Here is a 19,715-nt window from a genome sequence, read left to right on the forward strand (position 1 = left end):
TCTTTGTCTTCTTGACATTGAGCCTCAATCCATATTGTAGGCTGCAGTCCTTGACACTCTGCAGCAGGCGCTTCAGGTCTTCTTCAGTTTCAGCAAGCAGGGTTGTGTCATCCACATAACGCAGATTGTTGATAAATCGTCCACCAATCTTGACCCCACATTTCTCCTCATAGAATATCATGTAGTAAAAAACAAAATATATATATGTAGTAAAAACCAAAGAATATCATGTAGTAAAAGTCCAGTGTTAGTGAGCATCAGCCAGTTCCAAGACACACTAACATCAAAACACAATTCCTAAATTAGTTCAGATAGCCTCTGAGTCAACAAGTAAAAGTCTAGGTTCAATTTAGCAACATAAATAAACCTCTGGTTTCCTCTGTTGTCCAGCAGTCTTTATCTCATAGCAGTCACAAGTCAGCTCTTCATTCAGTCATCCAGAAGCAAAACCTTTAACTTTGGCTCCATCTCCCTGGTTTTGTCAGGCTACATCTCGTCAGTGTTTTCACAGTGTCTTCACCCTCCCTACACAGTTGCACCATAGTGTGGAAAGTGCTCTCTCTGTATTGATCTCACAGTTCTTGCTGATTTGCAAGACCATGTGTTCACAGTTAAGGTAGCTGGAGATCATCTCTCCATCAGCAGCCAAAACAATGGATAGAAAACCATTTTTCAAAGTTCTAGCTACATAATCCTTAGTATACAAAGAGCTGCTTTCCCTAAGTCAGAAAAAGATAAACAACTGAAAGAAGAATGATCAAGAGATTGGAAAGACAAACCATTTATGGTGAAATAGCCTTATTTGTGAGGAAATACAACTATTTGAAAAATAGGTGAAAAGATTGGCAAACCTTGTGTAAGGGATCACACAGTAAATGTTTTAGGCTTAGGCCATATGGCCTTTTATAATTGCTCAACTCTATGTTCTGTTGTAGCATAGAAGCACTTATACTGTTGTTAGTTATTGTCAAGTCCGTTCTAACTTGTGGTAATTCCATGTTTGTAAAATAGAATCACACTTTGAAGGTCTTTTAACTTGTGAATTTTGAGAAGTGCATTACTAGGCCTAACTTCTTAGAGAGTTTGAACCACCAGCCTTTGTGTTAGTAGTCTAGTACTTAACCATTTATGTCACACAGGGTCTCTGAAGTAGCCGTACTCCCTGTGATTGAATTGATTTGGACTCATAGAAACACTCCATTGTACTTCTGAAGCTGTAGACATAACTACCCTTCTTTGTCTCTCAGAAGATTTGAACTACTGACCTTCAGATTTTCAGTGCAATCTGTAAGGGAACCATGCCACAAGAGCTCTTTTAAAGTAACCTTGAAGAATATATAAATCAATGAGTGTGGTTGTGTAGAAGTAAAAAAAAAATAAAAAAAAAATTATTTTTTTAAACAATGGATTAGATTTACTTATGGGCTTTAATTGACTCAACCCTCTCAACTTTTTTTTTTATTGTTGTTTTTCTATGCCATTGAGTTGGAACAGATTCATGGTTGACCCTCCAGAAGGGTGCCCCCCCCACCACCTTTCTTCCATGGAGTAGCTGGTGAATCTGAACTGTTTTCTTTTGGGTTGGCAGCAAAACTTCTTAACCCTAGGCCACCATACTCCGACCTTTCTACTTCAGTGGTCAGGAAATGCCAATTAAGCAATTTTTTCCCTGTAAAGCCATTTTAAATTGTTTTTCTAAATAATGATGTTAGATTTACACTATGTCAGTCTCAAAAATAAGGTGGTGGTGGTGGTTGTTATGTGCTGTCGAGTTGCTTGCGACTCATAGCGACCCTATGTACAACAGCCCTAAACCCTGTTCTATTCTGTGCCAGTTGCACTGCCTCTGGCACACCCATCCCGATTACCCCAGTTACTGAATCAATCCACCTCATAGAGGGTCTTCGAGAGTGTGTATTTGTGAGAGATTTCATGAGTTTCTACTTAACAAAGGAGAATATGCTCAGTTTTAATTAGAAGTTTATTTTTTTTGCTTGAAGTATGTTCTGAAATAGAATAGTTTAAATTAATACTTGATAATAATTTTTATTTTCTGTTTCACATTTACTAAAATTTGAAGAACTGTTATTTTCCTTTGAAAATTTGTTCTTGTTCCACAATGGAAATTATAATGAATAACTTTAGTATTTCAAAGAGTGTATATTTATTTTCTCCAGGCAAATATAGTCACAGCATACTTTTAGAAACACAACTATGTTTTATATCATATAGTTAGTTAATTTTTTCCTTTTTTAAGAAAAATTTTATTAATTTTAATGAACATTTACAGAGATTTTGGATTTCTATTCATTCATTGTTGCACTGTTTTCTCTACCATTCCCCCCATTTCATTCCTCTTTTTTTTCCCCCTTGAAAGTCTGTTTTAATTGTCCAATTGCCACAGTGCTTGTCAAAGCCAGTTCTGATTAATCTCCTTTGTCAGTGTGTCCTTTGCCATTCCCTATCACTCCTCCCTGAGAGAGACTTCATCCTGATTCATAAGGAAAAGGGGATGGTGTATTCTCTTAGCTACTTCCTGCTGAAAAGGGACACTGTAGGTAGGTAGTTAATTTTGAATAAGAAGACTTCCTGATTTTGGGGGATTTGAATAACTTCATTTACATTGGAACAAATTTAAAACCTTACAATCAGGTCTTACTTTTCGTCAGAAGTAGAATATTTAGTGCCCTTGTTCAGTATGCCAGCTCTTTTTTACTTTAATTGCTGGTTATTGGTTAGTAAGGCTTCCAAGATATAATTATAAGAAATTTTGAGGTAAGATTGAACTGTGTGTGGGAGCAAGACGTAGCTTTTCTGGGGATGATTAAGCTTTGGATCAATCAAGTTGCTGGAGTTGAATCATGGAAAGAATACACAGTTGAGTACTGCTTCATTAAATACTGTTCTGTATATTAAGTAGATTATGGCATTTCAACCATTTCTATTTTATATTTGATAAGACCTTATTATTGAAAGATTTTTCAGTTTTCTTTTTTGTTGTAGGAGAATCCATCTGGCTATAAAGACTTGACGGGGAGTTTTGTAACAATTTTGAAGCAAGTAGTTGGAGGAAAGCTCCCAGTAGATTTCAATTACCACAGTGTGCCAGCACCATGGTTACAAATTCAGCTCTTGAGAATACTCGGACTTCTAGGAAAAGATGATCAGAGGTAAGCTATTCTAAATCATTTACTAAGTGACCCCGCCTGATATGATAGCTTTAGTCTCATAGAAGTTTCATGATGAGTCGGGTAAATAAAGTGCATTCTTTGAAGTTGCTAGGATAATTCTGACTCCTTATCCAAATGAAGTTCTGTGAGGTTTTTTTGTTTTTTTTTAGTTCATCAGTTTGCACAATTTTTCTAGAACGGTCAGATAATAAATATTTTAAATTTGTGGACCACATACTACAATTACTGAACTCTGCTATTGTAGTAGAAGTAGCAGTAGACTATATATAAAAAAATGAGCATGGCTGTAATTCTTTTTGTGGATACCAAATCTTAAATTTCATGTCATTTTCATCAGCCATAAGATACTGTTCTTCTTTGATTCCCACCCCATCCCTACCCCAGTTATTTAAAAACATAAAAACATGCTTAGGTTGAAGACATACAATGGCTAGATTTCCCCTGTGAGGCAAAGTTTGTTGTTTTTGATCTAGTTGAATGTGAGAAATTTACCTTCTTACCTTGTTTAAATTACTCTCTGGACCGGTACCTTTTTGTTGTTATGTGCCATCGAGTCACTTGCAACTCATAGCAACCTTATGTACAACAGCTCTGAACCCTCCTCTATCCTGAGCCAACCTCATTGTCTCTGACACACCTACCCCCATGACCCAGTCACTGAGTCAGTGCATCTCATCCAGGATCTTGTAACTTAAACTTTTTATGAGTACATTTCCAAGTATATCCTTTTTTTTTGCTAGCTTCTTATTTTACCATATTTTTAAAAAACAGTTCCAAGAATACTACAGAGAACTTATTTCTACATTATAGCTAACTTCAGTGATTATTTAGTTTCTCTGTATATGTGTGCATACACATGCATGCACAGGCTATTTTAATTTCAAAATATTTTTTATGAACTGTTTGAGAAGATTCAACTAGATTTTAGTTCTCTTGAGCAAGAACTGAAGTACCTTTATTTTCTAATTTTTAAACTCAACTTTATAATGGGATCTTCCTCTAAGGTGATGCTCCTGGAAACTAGATTTACTTGGTTATCTTCTTGTCTGAACCCATCTGCCTGTGAATCCTTATAGGGCTATATTATTCTAAGTATTACTTTATTACTTTTTTCAGTGCTGATAAATCTCTACCTCAGACTGAAACCTGGCACGAAAACCAAAGGTGTTTGGATAGACACACATTAGAAATGTTTGTCTTAAGTTTATTTTGTGTGACTCTAACCTATCCTTTCAGAGAACTCCAGGTGCAGTTCACTGGAATTTGGTTTTAAAACGCCTTGGTCTTCTCATTTACTTGCTGTGCATCTGAAAGTTGAGCACTGACCAAGGGATCAGTGCCTTGAGTTGTGGTATTGGAGAAAAGCACTGAATGCCAAAAGAACAATCAGGAAATTAATCTCTACAGTCTTATGCCAAAGTCAGTATTCACTCTGCTGCATTGAGTACGAGACAGGATCTGACAGTCCAGCTGCTTCTTAAACAACCCCACTCACTACAGCACTTCCAGAGGCACTTGCTGTTGCCCATTTCTGAATCTTCATTTGATGTTTTTCAAAGCAAAGCAAGTGACTTCTTTCACTGATTTATGAATTTGACTTTCTCACTTTGAATTTTTGTCGTTATTCTAGTCTCATTTGTTACTATTTTTTAAAGCCATTTTTATCATTTGAATGGAGAACCAGAGTCAAATGCTAATTGACTAATCTACCGTCTTTCATTAAATGTTTCAAATAATATAGTCACAGTGGGATAAAAACAACAACAACAACAACAACAACCAAAAAACCCTGCTAATTTCATAGTCCCACATCAATCTTTATTGGTCTAAAAGACTTTATATGCCATTGTGTTTGTTTTCAGGGAGCAATAATAAGTTGGGAGGTATTTGTTATTATTTTTGTTTTGTGCTGTTGAGTCAGGATCAACTCATAGCTGACCCTCTAGCAGCTTTTCAGAGACTGTAAATAGCACAGAAGGAAATTGCCCACCTTTCTCTCTTGGAGCAGCTGGTGAATTCAAACCACTGGCGTTTGGGGTGGTAGCACAGCTCTTTAACTGCTAAATACTCCATGGGAAGCATTTAGAAAACTTATTTACTGAATTAGTTTGTTAACATTTTTACCTTTTCCTTAATGAATAAATTTAGAGAACATATACAGAAATGATTAAAACAGTCTTTTACCTTAAAACAGATCAATTGAACAATAATAATTAGACTTAAATGAATGAATAACAGTGGCATGATTTTATAATGTTGCCAAACATCAGAAAGTTTTCTTTTTCATTGTCCAGATCTTAGATTTTATGTCAACAGTAATCTTGTTAGCTCATTATTACAGTATGCATATTAATAGGCTTTACCAGATTCGATTTGATAGAAATAATTTACTTGAAAATTTTATGTATTTATGATATTTTTTTAGCTGTTGTTTTAACTGCATGCTTCTTGTTGTTGTTAAGTGTTGTTGAATTGACTCCAACCTATAACAACCCTGTGAACAACAGAATCTGAACCCTGTCCTGTTCTGTGCCATCCTCATTCTTCCTGACACACTAGAACCCATTGCAGCAGTCACTTTAATTGTCCACCTCATTGAGGGCCTTCACTGACCTTTCCAATCTTAAATAGCAGGCCTCTGAAAAACCCTTTGAACAGTAGAGGAACATGAATAGTTATAATGTGCTTCTTTGGATATTAATATTTAGCTTGATAATGTCTTCTAAGGTTTCACATTCCATATAATCATGATTTTATGCCAGACATTGAAACTAGACTATAATGTAGGTATAGCATTACTGTATTTGTAGAGGGAAAAATGAGGAATTTTAGAATATACTTTTAGTTCTGAATTACTTAGTATTAATAAACAAATGTGCTTTAGTTAAGATAGATTATGTTTTCTGCACGTCAAAAGAAATTTTCTGGCTATATACTTGAAATGGGAAATTTTCTGAACGATTTAATACACATGCTATTTATATAGCCCTAGATTGTTTTTGTCTTTTTGTTGACTTGTTTTATAATGTAGTTCTCTGTAATACCACTTTATATCCTGTGATACTGATAGAGTTTTTTTATGTTAGTGCTTTCCGGTTTGTTTAAAAAACAACAACAAATAAACCAGCAGATAAGGTATAGTTTCACTCTGGTCTCTTGGAGAGGAATTTTCTTTCCAGGCAACAAACAACAAACTTAACTCAGTATTGTTAAGTCAGAACTGATCTTCAGTGGATTTTCAGAGGCTATAAACCACCCATCTTTCTCCCACAAAGCAGCTAGTGAATTTAAACCATTTACCTTTGGCAATACAACTCCTTATTCTCCCTACTCAGCCACAGTTGTTGTTAGGGTGCTGCTGAGTTAAGTAAGACTCATAGTGACCCTATGAACGAACAGCCAACCTGAATCCTTCCCTATCCTGTGCCATCCTAATCACATCTGACACACATGAGCCTATTGCTGAAATCAGGTCAATCCAGGTAGGCCATTAGAGATCCCTAAAGCACAGACTTGACAGAGTCCTGGTTTAAAGGGCCCTCCGAAGTATTAAAACCAAATCTTAAGTAGATTTTGATCCAGCAACTTTCCATCAAGTTTTCAACATTGTAAATCATCATGGGAGGAAACTACCAATCTTTCTCTCTAAAGTGGTTAGTAGAGTTAAACTGCTGACTTTTTAACAGTTTTGGCATGTTACACACTATCTACCAGGGCTCCCTCTGTGGAAGAAAAGTGGGCAGTCTCCTCCTTTGTGTTTTATAGCCTATGAAAAGTTGCTGGAGGGTCAGAAAGGAGTCAGTTCCTACTTGGCAACAATAGAGCATTGTATTATCCTACAGTGTTTTTCTCAACCAATATCTTTAGGTAATTGTAAAAAAACATAAGAATGATACAGATATTTTAATTCCACACACTACAATGCTGTTTAACTTATACAGGTTAAAACTTTTTTTAAGGATCAGTTTGCTGATCAGAGGGGAAAAATATATTTAAATGATTTTTAAGATTTATCTTAAGATACAGGTAATATTGTGTCTGAAATAATCTGGGTATGTGTTTTATCACTTTAGTCACTTAAAACACATAGATTTTATTGTGAAGAAAATTATTAACCATATTCAGCCCAACAAAAACCTGATTTGTAAACTAGGTACAAATTGATGTGTGTTGGTTTTTTCACTCATTGCCTAAATAGTCAACTTGATAAGGAGGAAGCTTGAAATTTACAGAAGGAGCAAATCTTCAACGAGGGAAATTCATGGAAAATAATGTTTTTTGTGGGGGGAGGTTAGAATACTATAATTCCACTGCAAATAAAATATCTTTTAAACAGGACAAGTGAATTAATGTATGATGTTCTTGATGAATCCTTAAGAAGAGCCGAGTTAAATCACAATGTCACATATGGTAGGTAATATATGTATATGCTAATGACTAAAGGTGCTTTTAGTGTCACACCTAAATTTGTTAGGTTGTGTTAAGTTCTGACTGAGTTTTGTATATTAATTGTTAGGGTGGTTCTTTGTGTTATTGTTAGTATTTTTTAATGAGAACATTGAGTAGAAAGAATTTTAAATTCTGGCATGATGACCTAAGTCCATTTTTCTCATGTTTTTCCTTATTGAAATTATTCATCAAGTATCTAATTAACTGTGAAGGTAGTGCAGCAGTGAAGATGTCCTACATTTTATAAAAATTTATATTTAAAGATCATGCTTATTAACCAGTCAACTTGTTGTCAGATATTTAATACATTTCTTTTACTTGTCAAGCTATGTGTAAAGTGCTTGTAATACAGCTGTGAATAAAGCAATATTATCATGGGGCTCACAGTCTAGATATAATGAAAAGGCTAAGTATTGTTATAAAAAAAATTTACAAGGTATTGTGGGAGAATTTAGCAGATATCCTTAGGTGATAGGGGACACAGGAAGGCTTCCTTGAGAAAGTGATTTTTAAGATGACACCTGAAAAAAATTAACACGATATAGAGTAGTATATATATAGATGTAGAATTATAACATATTATTTTGTGAAAAGATAAAAATTCACTTATCACTTTAAAAAGTAAATTGGCAAAAAAATTATGTGGGGAAAGGAGAGAGCTAAAGACAACAATAAGAAACCTTCCATATTTAACAGGCAGATGTAAGAACTTTTAAAAAAATATCAGTGTGAGAGAGCTCAGTGAAGAAATTAAGAATTTAGAGGTATTAAAAAAATAGAAGTGAAAACAGTTTAAATTTTGCATATTTTGGAGACTACTACACGAGGCATTGAGAGGAAGTAGTTTCTAAGTCTGATAAAATAACATGAAATACGGAGTGAAGAGCATTACTTGTTCTTTCCTACAACGGTAAATTTCTGTGACTCTTTAAGAACAGTGGTTTATAGAAGTGTAGAAAAGATTGTGAGAAAGAAATTGAACTGACTTAGGAAGTTCCTGACAGAGACACAGGAATTAGGAGAAAATATTGCCGGCAACATTTTTGCAACATGTGCAGGAATGCTCATGGTGGTGAATTGTTTTGAATGAATAAATGGTAATTAGGGCAATGAATGTGGTTAGTTCATATGTTTAAACAATATTTATTGACCATAAAGCAAAAACTTGATTTGTTAACTATGTACAGATTGAGGAAAAGAATTGATTGGCTTCTTTGTTTCTTAGTTCTAAGTACGAAAGAGAAAAGGTAGACACAGGCCTTGCCCTTATAAGTATTTGTTTAACAGTTGTTATTATCTAGTTCTTAATACATATTGAGAAAAAGAAGAGGCCAGAGATAAGGATGGCTAGTGGTTTACTTAGAAACTGTTAGAAAATCCACATAATTAAAGTGAAAATACTTTCCTTAAAATATAATCAATGTCTAGGTTAAAAGTTTGAAGCGGTTTCAGGGAATTATGTTTAAAATTATTTGAGAATTTGTGTTTGGTTTTTTTTTTTAATTCTTCTGGGGCTTTTACTTGTAGAAAGTTTCTATTCTAGTTGACATTTCAGCTTTATTTTTTTTATTTTTTTTTAATAGGTAATATATGCACATAGTTCAAAATTCAAAAGGTTCAAAAGGGTATACAATGAACAGTAAGTCTCCTTTCCATCTTTATCATTCACTACCCCATTCCCTTGCCTGGGGACACCACTTAAAATCTGTTCTTTTTGATTTGGAGAATACTGTATACCTGAGGAAAATTTTTTTCTTTTATTGAGATGATTTGAACCAATGGCAACAATTTGTTTCTTTATAAGTGTTTCCACTTGTTACACAAATGTCATAGCTTCTATTATTTATTTTCTTTATAATTTCATTGTCTTTTATTTCTAGTGTTACAGTTTGGAGTTTACATTGATTATATCAATGATGGAGTTTTCTCAAATAAAGCTTTATTTTGCTGTTTAAGAATGTGAATTTTAGATTATAATCTTCATAAGGGCATAGACTATGTCTGAACAGGCTGTAGGTTTGCTGTTATGATTGTTGTTGTTGTTGATTGTCTTCGAGTCGAGCACAACTCATAGTGACCTTATGAACCAAAGGCCTGAAGCCCCTCTGCAACTATCGACATTTATCAAAGTTCATAGAGTTTCCAGGGGCAAGTTATTTAGGAAGTGGACGCCACTATGATTTAATTGCATGTAAGAAGAGAAAGTTATTTTTCTTCTATGTTGTGTGATTGGGTTTTAGTGTTACTGTTTTATAAACAATATTTTTATGTGTTCAATTATTATAACTTAGTTTAGTTTCAAAGCAAGAAATAAAGCACACAGCTGCCTTTTTTGAGAATCTGCTATATGCCAGGCATTATATAGAGCTGTGTAGAAAATAAGAAGTATAAGTTGTATTCTTCGTCTCTAAGGAAGAGAAAATCTGTTTTCCCTGCAAGTGTAGTAACAGAATACAAAGAGGGCATTACCAGGACTAAATAGTATAGCAGTGCATAGAGATCATTACAGGATGGAAGAAAGATCAGGACTTATTGAAATGATAGAATGCTAAAAGATAGGTAGGATTTGATTAGGCAGGAAGGTGATTGGAGGGAATTCTAGGTAGATAAACCATAAGATAAGTGACATAAGTGGGGGTATTTAAAACTGTTTCCAGAGAACAGTAAGTGACCAGCCTAAATGGAGAATTTGTGATGGAGATCAGTGGAAGGACAGTGTGGTAGAGGGTTCTTGTTTGGGTTTTATAAATCTAGAAGACTTTTGATCAGGGTACTGATGGGTATGGTAGTCCTAGTAAATTAAATTAGAATATATAAAATATAGGGAGCTCTGGTAGCCCAGTGGTAGGAATCTGTGCCGCAGTCCTGAAAGCACACAATTCAAATCCACTAGCTGCTCCATTGGAAAAAGATGGGTACTCTCCTTTGCAGTTAACTATTTCTGAAAACCTGCTTGAGGTCAGCTATGGGTTCTGACTCAGTGGTACACAGCAACAACAATATAGAATAAGGGGGCTCTAGTGGGACCTCTGTTGACCTAGTGACATGAAGCTGCGCTGCAATCCCAAAGGCACACTGTTCGAGGCCACAAGTTGCTCTGTGAGATAAGTGTGAGCAGTCTCCTCCCATGTTATTAACTGCCTCTAAAAACCCACTAGAGGATCAAATATGAATGGGTTTCGCCTCGACGGTACACAGCAACAACAGTGGGTAGGGAATTTCACTGCCACCCAATGACAGACACTTTGAGCCCACCAGCTGCTCCCTTGGAGAAAGATGGACCATCTTCTCTTGTGTGGTTTACAGCCTTTGTAAACCTACTGGAGGGTCAACTATGAGTTGGTTCCGACTTGGCATGGCTTTGAGTTATAGAGGATGGGGAGATGGTGCAAACAGTTGATACTGTTGGAGGTTGAAGTGTGAATTCTACTGGAGGGTACCGCAGGAAAAAAGCATGACAGTGTACTTCAGAAAAGTCAGCGAATGGAAATCTTACAGATTGCTGTTCTGTATCAACACACATAGTGTCAAAATCAAACCAAGAGCAACTTGTTTACTAGAAAGGAGTGTAAGTGACAGTTTATCACAAAGACTTTTTCTTAACTTCCTGCTAACTACAGGTAAATCTAGAACAGTGTATTTAGAATAAACATTACATATAGGAAAACATTATATGTAAAACCAATATTTGTGTATATTTATTTAAATCCACATATTTATTTATTTGTGTGTGTGTGTCTGTATGTGTATAATAGAAACATCCTGCCTCCAGAAACTCTGTGTACTTTTATAAATGTTGATAGTTATAGAAAGACTTCAGGCCTGTTGTTCATAGGGTCGCTGTGAGTCATGTTTGACTTAATGACAATCAAAAACAACAATATAAATAGAAACATAGAAGGAACAAATATATAGTACAAACATTCTGAATGGTAAAGACCATATTGGGACTTTGAGACCTAAGAAATCAAGTTGAAAAGGTAAGTTCTATAGATTTACTTTTCTTATGTAATCCAGTCTGGGTTCCAGGAAAGTCAGCAGCCTGGAAACAGCAGTGAATGAGACAGAAGGGGGAAGGGGAAAAAAAAAAAGATCTTCCAAGAAAAATCAGCTCTTTCTAGCCCTAGCAATAAGAAGAAAGATACAGCGTAGCAAGACAAAAGATCTTTAGGCAGCTTCTTGTTAATCCATTCAAGCATTATAATTTTCATCAGTAAACACCAAGGAGGCCAAGATTCCTACCTTCACCAGACTGTACTGAGAAGTTCCTGTACTACTACTGCCATTCCTGCTAGGTGGTAAAGAATCCTCCTCCTCTGCCATGTTATTGGAGACAATGTGAGAAGCCCAACCTTCACATTTCCTCTGGAGTATACTGAGATGGTCATAGGTAGCCTAGTAGAAAGTGAAGACTTGTCTTTTTTTAGTGATAATGAAGCCATCCCTTGACATGTTGGTTAAAGCCATGTGGGGATCATTAGCAAGATAACATTCACTTTTCCAGGAAGGTAATATCAGCCAAGGCCCCCTAGCATTTGCCCAGCAATAACAGCAGTAAACCCATGTGCTTACTCAGGGAGGCTGAATAGAGATAATGTGAACTTCTTCCCCAGCCTTGAAGTACTAAGGTTACTTGTTCCAACCCCACCTCCCTCTAAAGTGAAACAAGATTTAACTCAGTTCTGGAATCTCATAATACCTAAAGCAGAAGCCATTCAAGAGCCAGAATATCTGTTTCATAGTGAATAAAAAGAACAACAGATGCCAACACTGAGATGACACAGATGTTAGAATTATCATCTAATAAGATTTAAAGAAAGCATCATAAAAGTGCTTCACCAAGTAATTATGAATATGCAGAGATCTATAAATATATCTTTAAGAAAACAAACCAAACCTATTCATACTGAGTGAGTTTCCATTCATAGTGACCCTCCAGGACTCCAGGAGAGTGGAACTACTCCTTAGGAGTTCTGAGGTTGTAGATCTTTACAGGAACAGATTGCACTTTCTTTTGCCTGTGGAGCTGCTGATAGGTCCAGACCACTGACCTTGCAATTAATAAACCAGCCTTTAACCATTGTGCCTCTGGTTGTTGTTGATGATTCTGCGCTATCAAGTTGGAACCAGCCAGTAGTTGACTCTCCAGCAGATTTTTAGAAGCTATAAATAGCATATGAAAATTTCTGATAGAGTGACTTACAGATTCAGACTCCTTGCCTTTGGGTGGGCAGCACAGCTTCTTATCCCTATGCCTCCAGAACTTCCTCCTGTATCTTTAACTGTGAGGGTGTAAGGTTATCTTTAAAAGTATAAAGGTGAACAGTGGAAAATTTTTCCTGAAAAATGCAATAACCAAAATAAAAACTCAGGACAGAGGACTGAGTTCTGGAATTTATTGAGAAAGTTCAGTAGTTAAAAAACAAACTGTAACACATCCAAACCCCTCAGATAGCCCAGTTATAAAATGAGCAAAGAAATGAATACATATCACTTAAGAAGATAACACATGCAAATAAATACATGAAAAGATGTTCAGCATCATTAGTTGTCGTTTGTTATGGGCTGTTGAGTCGCTTGGAACTCATAGCAACCATATGCACAATTGCTCTGAACCCTGTCCTATTCTGAGCCAATCTCACTGTCCCTGACACCCTTATCCTCCTTACCTCAGTTACTGTGTCAGTCCATCTCATCCTTGGTGTTCTGTTGTGCTGTCCCTCCATCCTTCCAAACATGACATCCTTCTGCAAGGACTGGTCCCTCCTGGAAACATGCCCAAAGTATATGAGACGTACCTTTAAAATCCTTGCATTTAAGGAGCAGCTTGGCGGATAAACTTGATAGTTCTCTTGGCAGTCTATGGTATGTTCAATATTTTTCTCCATTAATTGCTAGGGACATACAAATGAAAAATCACAATTATCTATCACACTCCGTTCCAAATGAAAGTGAAAAGTAGTGACAATACCAAATTCTGGTGAGGATGTGGAGTAACTTGATTTCTTGTATTTGTTGGTTGGAATCTGGAAAATAATTTGACAGATTCTAGAAAAAGTAAACACATACTTTTAAAAAAAGGGACACATACATAATCTGTTTAAGTGAAAGCAAAATACAGTCTGAAAAATGATGTTGTGTATGCTGTTGAGTTGGAACGGACCCACAGCTGACCCTGAGGTGGATTTTCAGAGGCAGTAAATCACACAGGAGATTGCCCATCCTTCTTCTATGGAGCAGCTGGTGGTTTCCAACCATGTACCTTTGAGTTTGTAGTGCAGCTTCTTACCATTAGGTCACCAGAGCTCTCTGAAAGTCTGAAAGATAAGATGTTAAAACTTCTTAGACTTTGATTGAAGATAATCCAACCCCAAATACCTGTAGTAAAATTTATAGTGCCATAATACTAAAACATTGAATTTTTAATCAGTAAATGATCCTTTTATTATCATACAATAACTTTAAATAATTTTGAAAATTTTTGAGTGAAAGTTTTAAAATCATATTGCATTTTAACTAATAATCAAACATTAATTTTTACATGGTAATATTTTGGTTGTTGTTGTGTATTGTAGAGTTGGAATTGACCCACAGCTGACCCTCCAGAGGCAGTTAATCGCACAGGAGGAGATTGTCCATCCTTCTCCCATGGAGCAGCTGGTGGCCTCAGACCACATGCCTTTAGGATTGCAGTGCAGCTTCTTGCCACTAGGCCACCAGAGGTCCCTAATATTTTGGTTGTAACAGGGTAATATTTTCATTAGGATCTAGATTGATAAGGGCGTCATATAGTAAGTTTAGATATTATCAGAAATACTTTTTTAATACTATAAAGTGACCACTGTTGCAATTATAAAATTATATGCAGCTTTTTTAGAGTTGAATAGTAAAGAGGTTTGGCTCTAGGTAAGAAAATAAAAGTTTATCAAATTTCATATTCAGTTCATTACACCTGGTGAAATTAAGAAGTGCAATATTCAAGGGAGCTTTGGTGGCCTAATGGTAAGAAGCTGCACTGCAATCCCAGAGACACGCTTTTTGAATCTACCAGATGCTCTGCTGGAAAAGGATGGGCCATCTCCTCCTGTACCATTTGGATCTGATTTGACAGTACACACACACACACACACACACACACACACACACACACACACCCTCCCTTAAAAAAAGAAGGCTGCATAGTGAAGTGGACTTGGGGGGAGGGATTGTATAACAATGAAAGAATTTTTCTTTTCAAAGAGAAGAGCGAACTGGGGTGAGGGGTGGGCAGGGAGAAAAGTACAACAATGAATTAATGGAAATCCAAAGTCTCTGTAAACTTTCATTAAAAATATTACACACACACACACACAAAAGGTGCCATATTCAAACTTTTAATTTTAGCTGTGCTAGCTCCCCAGAAGGCCCTGGTTGATGCAGCTAGTTAAGTGTTCATCTCCTAGCTGAAAAGTTGATGGTTTGAATTCGCTCAGAGCTTAGAGGATTCTTGGAAAACAGGCCTGGTGATCTTGGAAACACTGTGTGCGGTTCTGCTTTGCTCATGGTGAGGTTGCTGTAAGTTGGAGCTGACTTGACACAATAGAAACAAACTTGCCCAAAATCTTGTGTCTAAATATAAAAGTTTACACTTTAGGTAACAAAAGGCAAGTTCTTTTTAGTAAAATCATCTAGCTAGCGAGAGAATTCTGAATGTTATGAAACCATAAAGAGAAATAATCAGTTAATGATTAGAAAAAAAAAATAAGTCCATTTCAGTTAAAGTTCTACAAGGCAAACTTTGTCTGAAAAGGGGTTCAGATAGGAAATATTTAAGACTTTAAACCACATAAATCTTGTCACAAATTTGGTTTTGTTTTTTTATTTAAAAACTCTTCATGGTTCACTAGCTGCAAAACAAACAAACAAGCAAAAATGGACTGGATTTAGTTGAGTTTATCTGTGCAGGTCTGTCCTGTAAAGGTGAGGGTGCTCTTTGGAACCAAGGGTGACAAAACCCTGTCTCACATACTTCGGGCATGTTGTTAGCAGGGGCCAGTCCTTAGAGAAGGACAAAATGCTTGGAGAGGTGGATAGGAGGCCCTCAACGAGATGGATTGACACAATTGTAACAAAGGCTCAAGTGTTGGAGATGGTGAGGAAGGCACAGGACAGCACAGGGTTCAGATCCATTGTTCATAGAGTTGCCAAGAGTTGAATATGCAATGTATCTTAATTGCCAGTTAACTTACTTGAAGGAGTGTTTTTTTTGTTCTTGTGGGTTTTTGTTTGTTTTTAGAGAATAAAACTCAGTTCTCTTAAAAAAAAAGATTAATAATTTCTAATCCTCCCCAATTGTGTAGGTTTATTATATAAAGTCATTTCTACAAAGTTAATCTCTGTGTTAATTGATCAACAATTTAGCAGTATGAATAGTTCATTATTTAAGATGTATCTTGGGTTTTTTTCTTGTCTGGCTTTATTGTTATCCAATTTGTTGCTTATCATGGAGGTTTTAAAAAAATTTCTTTTGTATGGTTTGCATACAAAAAGAAGTTTCTGGGTTTGGTTTTTTATTTATTTTATTTATTTTTTTTGGGGGGTGCTTTAAACTCTTAGAAATAGATAAGAGGTGATTATGTCAAAGATACATGTTAGGTTTCTACAAGTTCTGTAGTAGATTCTATGCTTTCCACGGTATCTCACTTTTGATACTGTGATTTCTTGTGACATGCATAAATGTTACCTTCGTAATTCTTCTTTACCATGCCAAATCTTCAGCCTTAATTTAATGCCCTAAAAGAGCTTGAGAAAAAAAGTGCTCACTGGAAGCAGGAATGGCATCCACTTCCTAAATAACATTGCCTCTGGAAACTCTGTGAACTTTGATAAATGCTGATAGTTGTGTAGGGGCTTCAGGCCTTTTGTTCATAGGTTCGCTATGAGTCATGCTTGACTCGAAGGCAATCAACAACAACACTTAATCATAGTTAGTAAACCTTTGGCTGTATCAGAAAATCATATTTAAATACTATTTCAGAGGTTCAGAAAGGAGCCCTGGTCACACAGTCATTAAATGCTTGGATACTCACTGAAAGGCTAGTAGTGGTTTGAACCTGCTCAGCTGCCCCATGGGAGAAGGACCAGCCAATCTGCCTACATAAAGATTAGAACTTGGAACACTATGTGGCAAATTAAACCCTGTCACATAAGGTGGTTGTTAGTCGAAATCAACTTGAAGGTAACCACCAATAACAAAATATTCAAAAGATATTTTTCTATGAGCCTTGAAGTTATTATTAAGGAGGTGATTTGAAGATTTTGGAGTAGTCTATCTTTGAAATAAATGTCAAAACATCCTCAGGTAATTACACTGAAAGAAATTACATCAATCTGTATATGAATTCTAGAGGATAAACTATTCTAAGGCATTCAAGGAGCATTGAAAATGTTTTTATAGAAATAAATGAGTGCACTTTTCATGTCTTTATTAGAATGTGAGCTCCCTAAGCTCAGGGGCCTTGATTTGTTTTGTTCACTGCTGCATTCACAGTACTAGAACAATGCCTGACATATAGGAGATAGTAAGTATTTGTTGCATGGATGAATGTGTAATTCTTATCTACTCATCAACATAATTTCTTTTATTTATACTGTGGTAACTTAATTCTGTTAATTGTGTAAGACTGAAAATAATAACAATTTTTATAAATAAGATTTCCATTTAAAAAGTCAATAAGATTAAAAGCTGATTTCCCAGTTATTTTGTTTTATTATTAATTACACAAATAAGCTTTTTTAACAATGTACCTGCCATTTTTATCTCTTTTTTCTTAGCTATTCTATTTGAATGTGTCCATACAGTCTATTCTATTTATCCTAAATCGGAATTACTTGAGAAGGCTGCTAAGTGCATTGGAAAATTTGTCCTATCCCCTAAAATAAATCTCAAATATTTAGGTAAGATAATTTATTATTTTGACACAGTTTACAAAGAGAGCTTTTGAGATATTCTGAGTCTTTTTCTCAAGTTCCTTTGTATAATACAGTCTTTGTTTCTAGGACTCAAGGCTCTTACCTACGTTATCCAACAGGATCCTAGTCTGGCCCTTCAACATCAGATGACAATAATTGAATGTTTAGACCATCCTGATCCCATTATTAAAAGAGAGGTAAACTGGTATTTTGAATAATTTACCTAAAATATTTTATAAATCTTTAAACTTTTCATTGATATTAGAGAGATTCCAAGTGCTGGTCAATGTATAATGTGTATTTTAACTTCTGAATGTGTTTTATTCTTCCTATTGAAATTTAAGGAACTTTTATAAAAATTTGTTTTGTCTGTAACCATAGGAATGTTCTTAAAAATTGTGAGTTGGAGTGGTGAATTTTAATTACAAGTATGGATTCATTAGCCTCATTATTTGGTCCTACTATTGTACTAGTAAAAATTCTTTAAACTCATTGTCATTGAGTTAGACTTTACTCATAGCTGACCCACCAGTGGGTTTTCTAAGGCTGTAAATCGCATGAGAGGAGATTGTTCATTATTTCCCTTGATGTGGCTCGTGAAACCACCAGCCTTTGGGTTGGCAACACAACCATGTATTGACTAAACCACCAGTTCTCCCTGTCGTTAAGTATCATGGAGATCGAACCGTATAATAGCTGATGCTTCAGCACCTTTCCAGAGGCAGTAAATCACATGAGAGAAGATTGTCCATCTTTCACCCCCCGGGGCAGCTGGCAGATTCGAACCACATGCCATTGGGTTGGCAGCATAACTCCTTGCCTGTCTCAACCAGGAAGTTCCCTAGTATATTAATGGGAAACCTGGATTTTACTCCCAGGTCTTCTGTTTGTACAATTTAAGATGTATTACTATTATATAATTTAAGATGAATGTTTTTTTATTTTCATGAGTTCATTTACTCCCTATTGTAGGTATAGAAATGATGAAAGAATTAATAAAATGTTTTAAACTTATGGAAGGAAAAATGCTTATTTAGTTTTATTCTTGTAAAATTACTTCAGGGTTAATTAGGTATTTATGTTAAATATTTTTATTTTTCATGTCTATGTAATAAATTTGTGTTACTATAGAGAAATTATCTGTCTTCATTTAAAGTGCTTTATGAGACTTAGTTAAGAGGAGTGAAAAATTCATTTTTTGTTTTAGAAATAATAAAAATAAAGAATCTAATTGACATAACAATCATAAAAGCAATGAGTTAAAATAGTTTATTGTGAGAACTCTGTCTTGCATTAAACAGTTAAAATATTTTAAAGTATCTAAAAGGTTATCAGTTTTGAACTTTAAAAGGTATTTATATGGTTTTGAGAGCTAGGCTTCATATTTTAAACTTCTAAAAATAGACATTTGTCTTGAGTAAATCTGAGAAGTCCAAAATTTACTCATTTTTGTATGTATGCTTATTAGAAAAAGTGGAAGGATTTTAGGGGGTAATGACAAATATAATGCTCTTCTACTTTTGGCAGAGATAAGTGATATGGAGCATGCATTTTCTTTGTGTAGTTGACTTCTTGTTTGCACAGAGTTTGATTTAGGTACAGGCTCTTATTATAATAAGTATTGGTTTGTTATTTAGAGATGAGAAATCAGAGGGGTAAACTTTCTAATTTATCATTCTGATATGTTTGAACTGTTTCTCGCCTTGAGAAAGTAGTTTGAATTCTTTGGAGAAGGTGCTGAGTGTCAGAGATAACCCAAGAAAGTATTATAGTATTATCTTCTCAATGCTCTTTTCCCTGCTAACCTCTAGCATGATATGGCAAGAATTTTGATTCCTGAGCTGTAACTTGATGTGTTGCTTAGGGCTGAGAGTATTCTTTACTAGTTTATATTACCTTTCTTTTCTATGATGTTATTAAGTGCCATTGAGTTGGAACTGACTCATAGCTAACTCTCCAGTGGGTTTTCAGTGGCTGTGAATAGCCTTACAGACCACCTGGTGGATTTGAACAGTCTGCCTTGGGTTTGACAGTGCAGCTCCTTTAAGCCACCAGAGCTCCCTCTCTTTTATACAGGGAGAGGTAAAATAAGGAGGAGCTACAGAGCTGAACAGAAAGGCCCTC

At 35.5% G+C, this 19,715-nt stretch overlaps 1 protein-coding gene across 1 annotated transcript in view; it reads left to right on the forward strand.

Moving 5' to 3' along the window:
* The window catches only part of AP4E1 (adaptor-related protein complex 4, epsilon 1 subunit), a 91,879-nt gene that overhangs the window by 29,194 nt on the left and 42,970 nt on the right, over nt 1-19,715 (forward strand). The window contains exons 7-10 of the mRNA XM_006895314.1: nt 3,004-3,170; nt 7,528-7,601; nt 17,454-17,576; nt 17,679-17,788. Coding sequence (XP_006895376.1) covers nt 3,004-3,170; nt 7,528-7,601; nt 17,454-17,576; nt 17,679-17,788 — 474 coding nt within the window. The remainder of the gene's footprint in view (nt 1-3,003; nt 3,171-7,527; nt 7,602-17,453; nt 17,577-17,678; nt 17,789-19,715) is intronic.

Source organism: Elephantulus edwardii, unplaced genomic scaffold, assembly GCF_000299155.1.
Source record: "Elephantulus edwardii isolate Elephantulus edwardi_28Jun2011 unplaced genomic scaffold, EleEdw1.0 scaffold00164, whole genome shotgun sequence".
In the NCBI taxonomy this organism is placed as follows: Eukaryota; Metazoa; Chordata; class Mammalia; order Macroscelidea; family Macroscelididae; genus Elephantulus; species Elephantulus edwardii.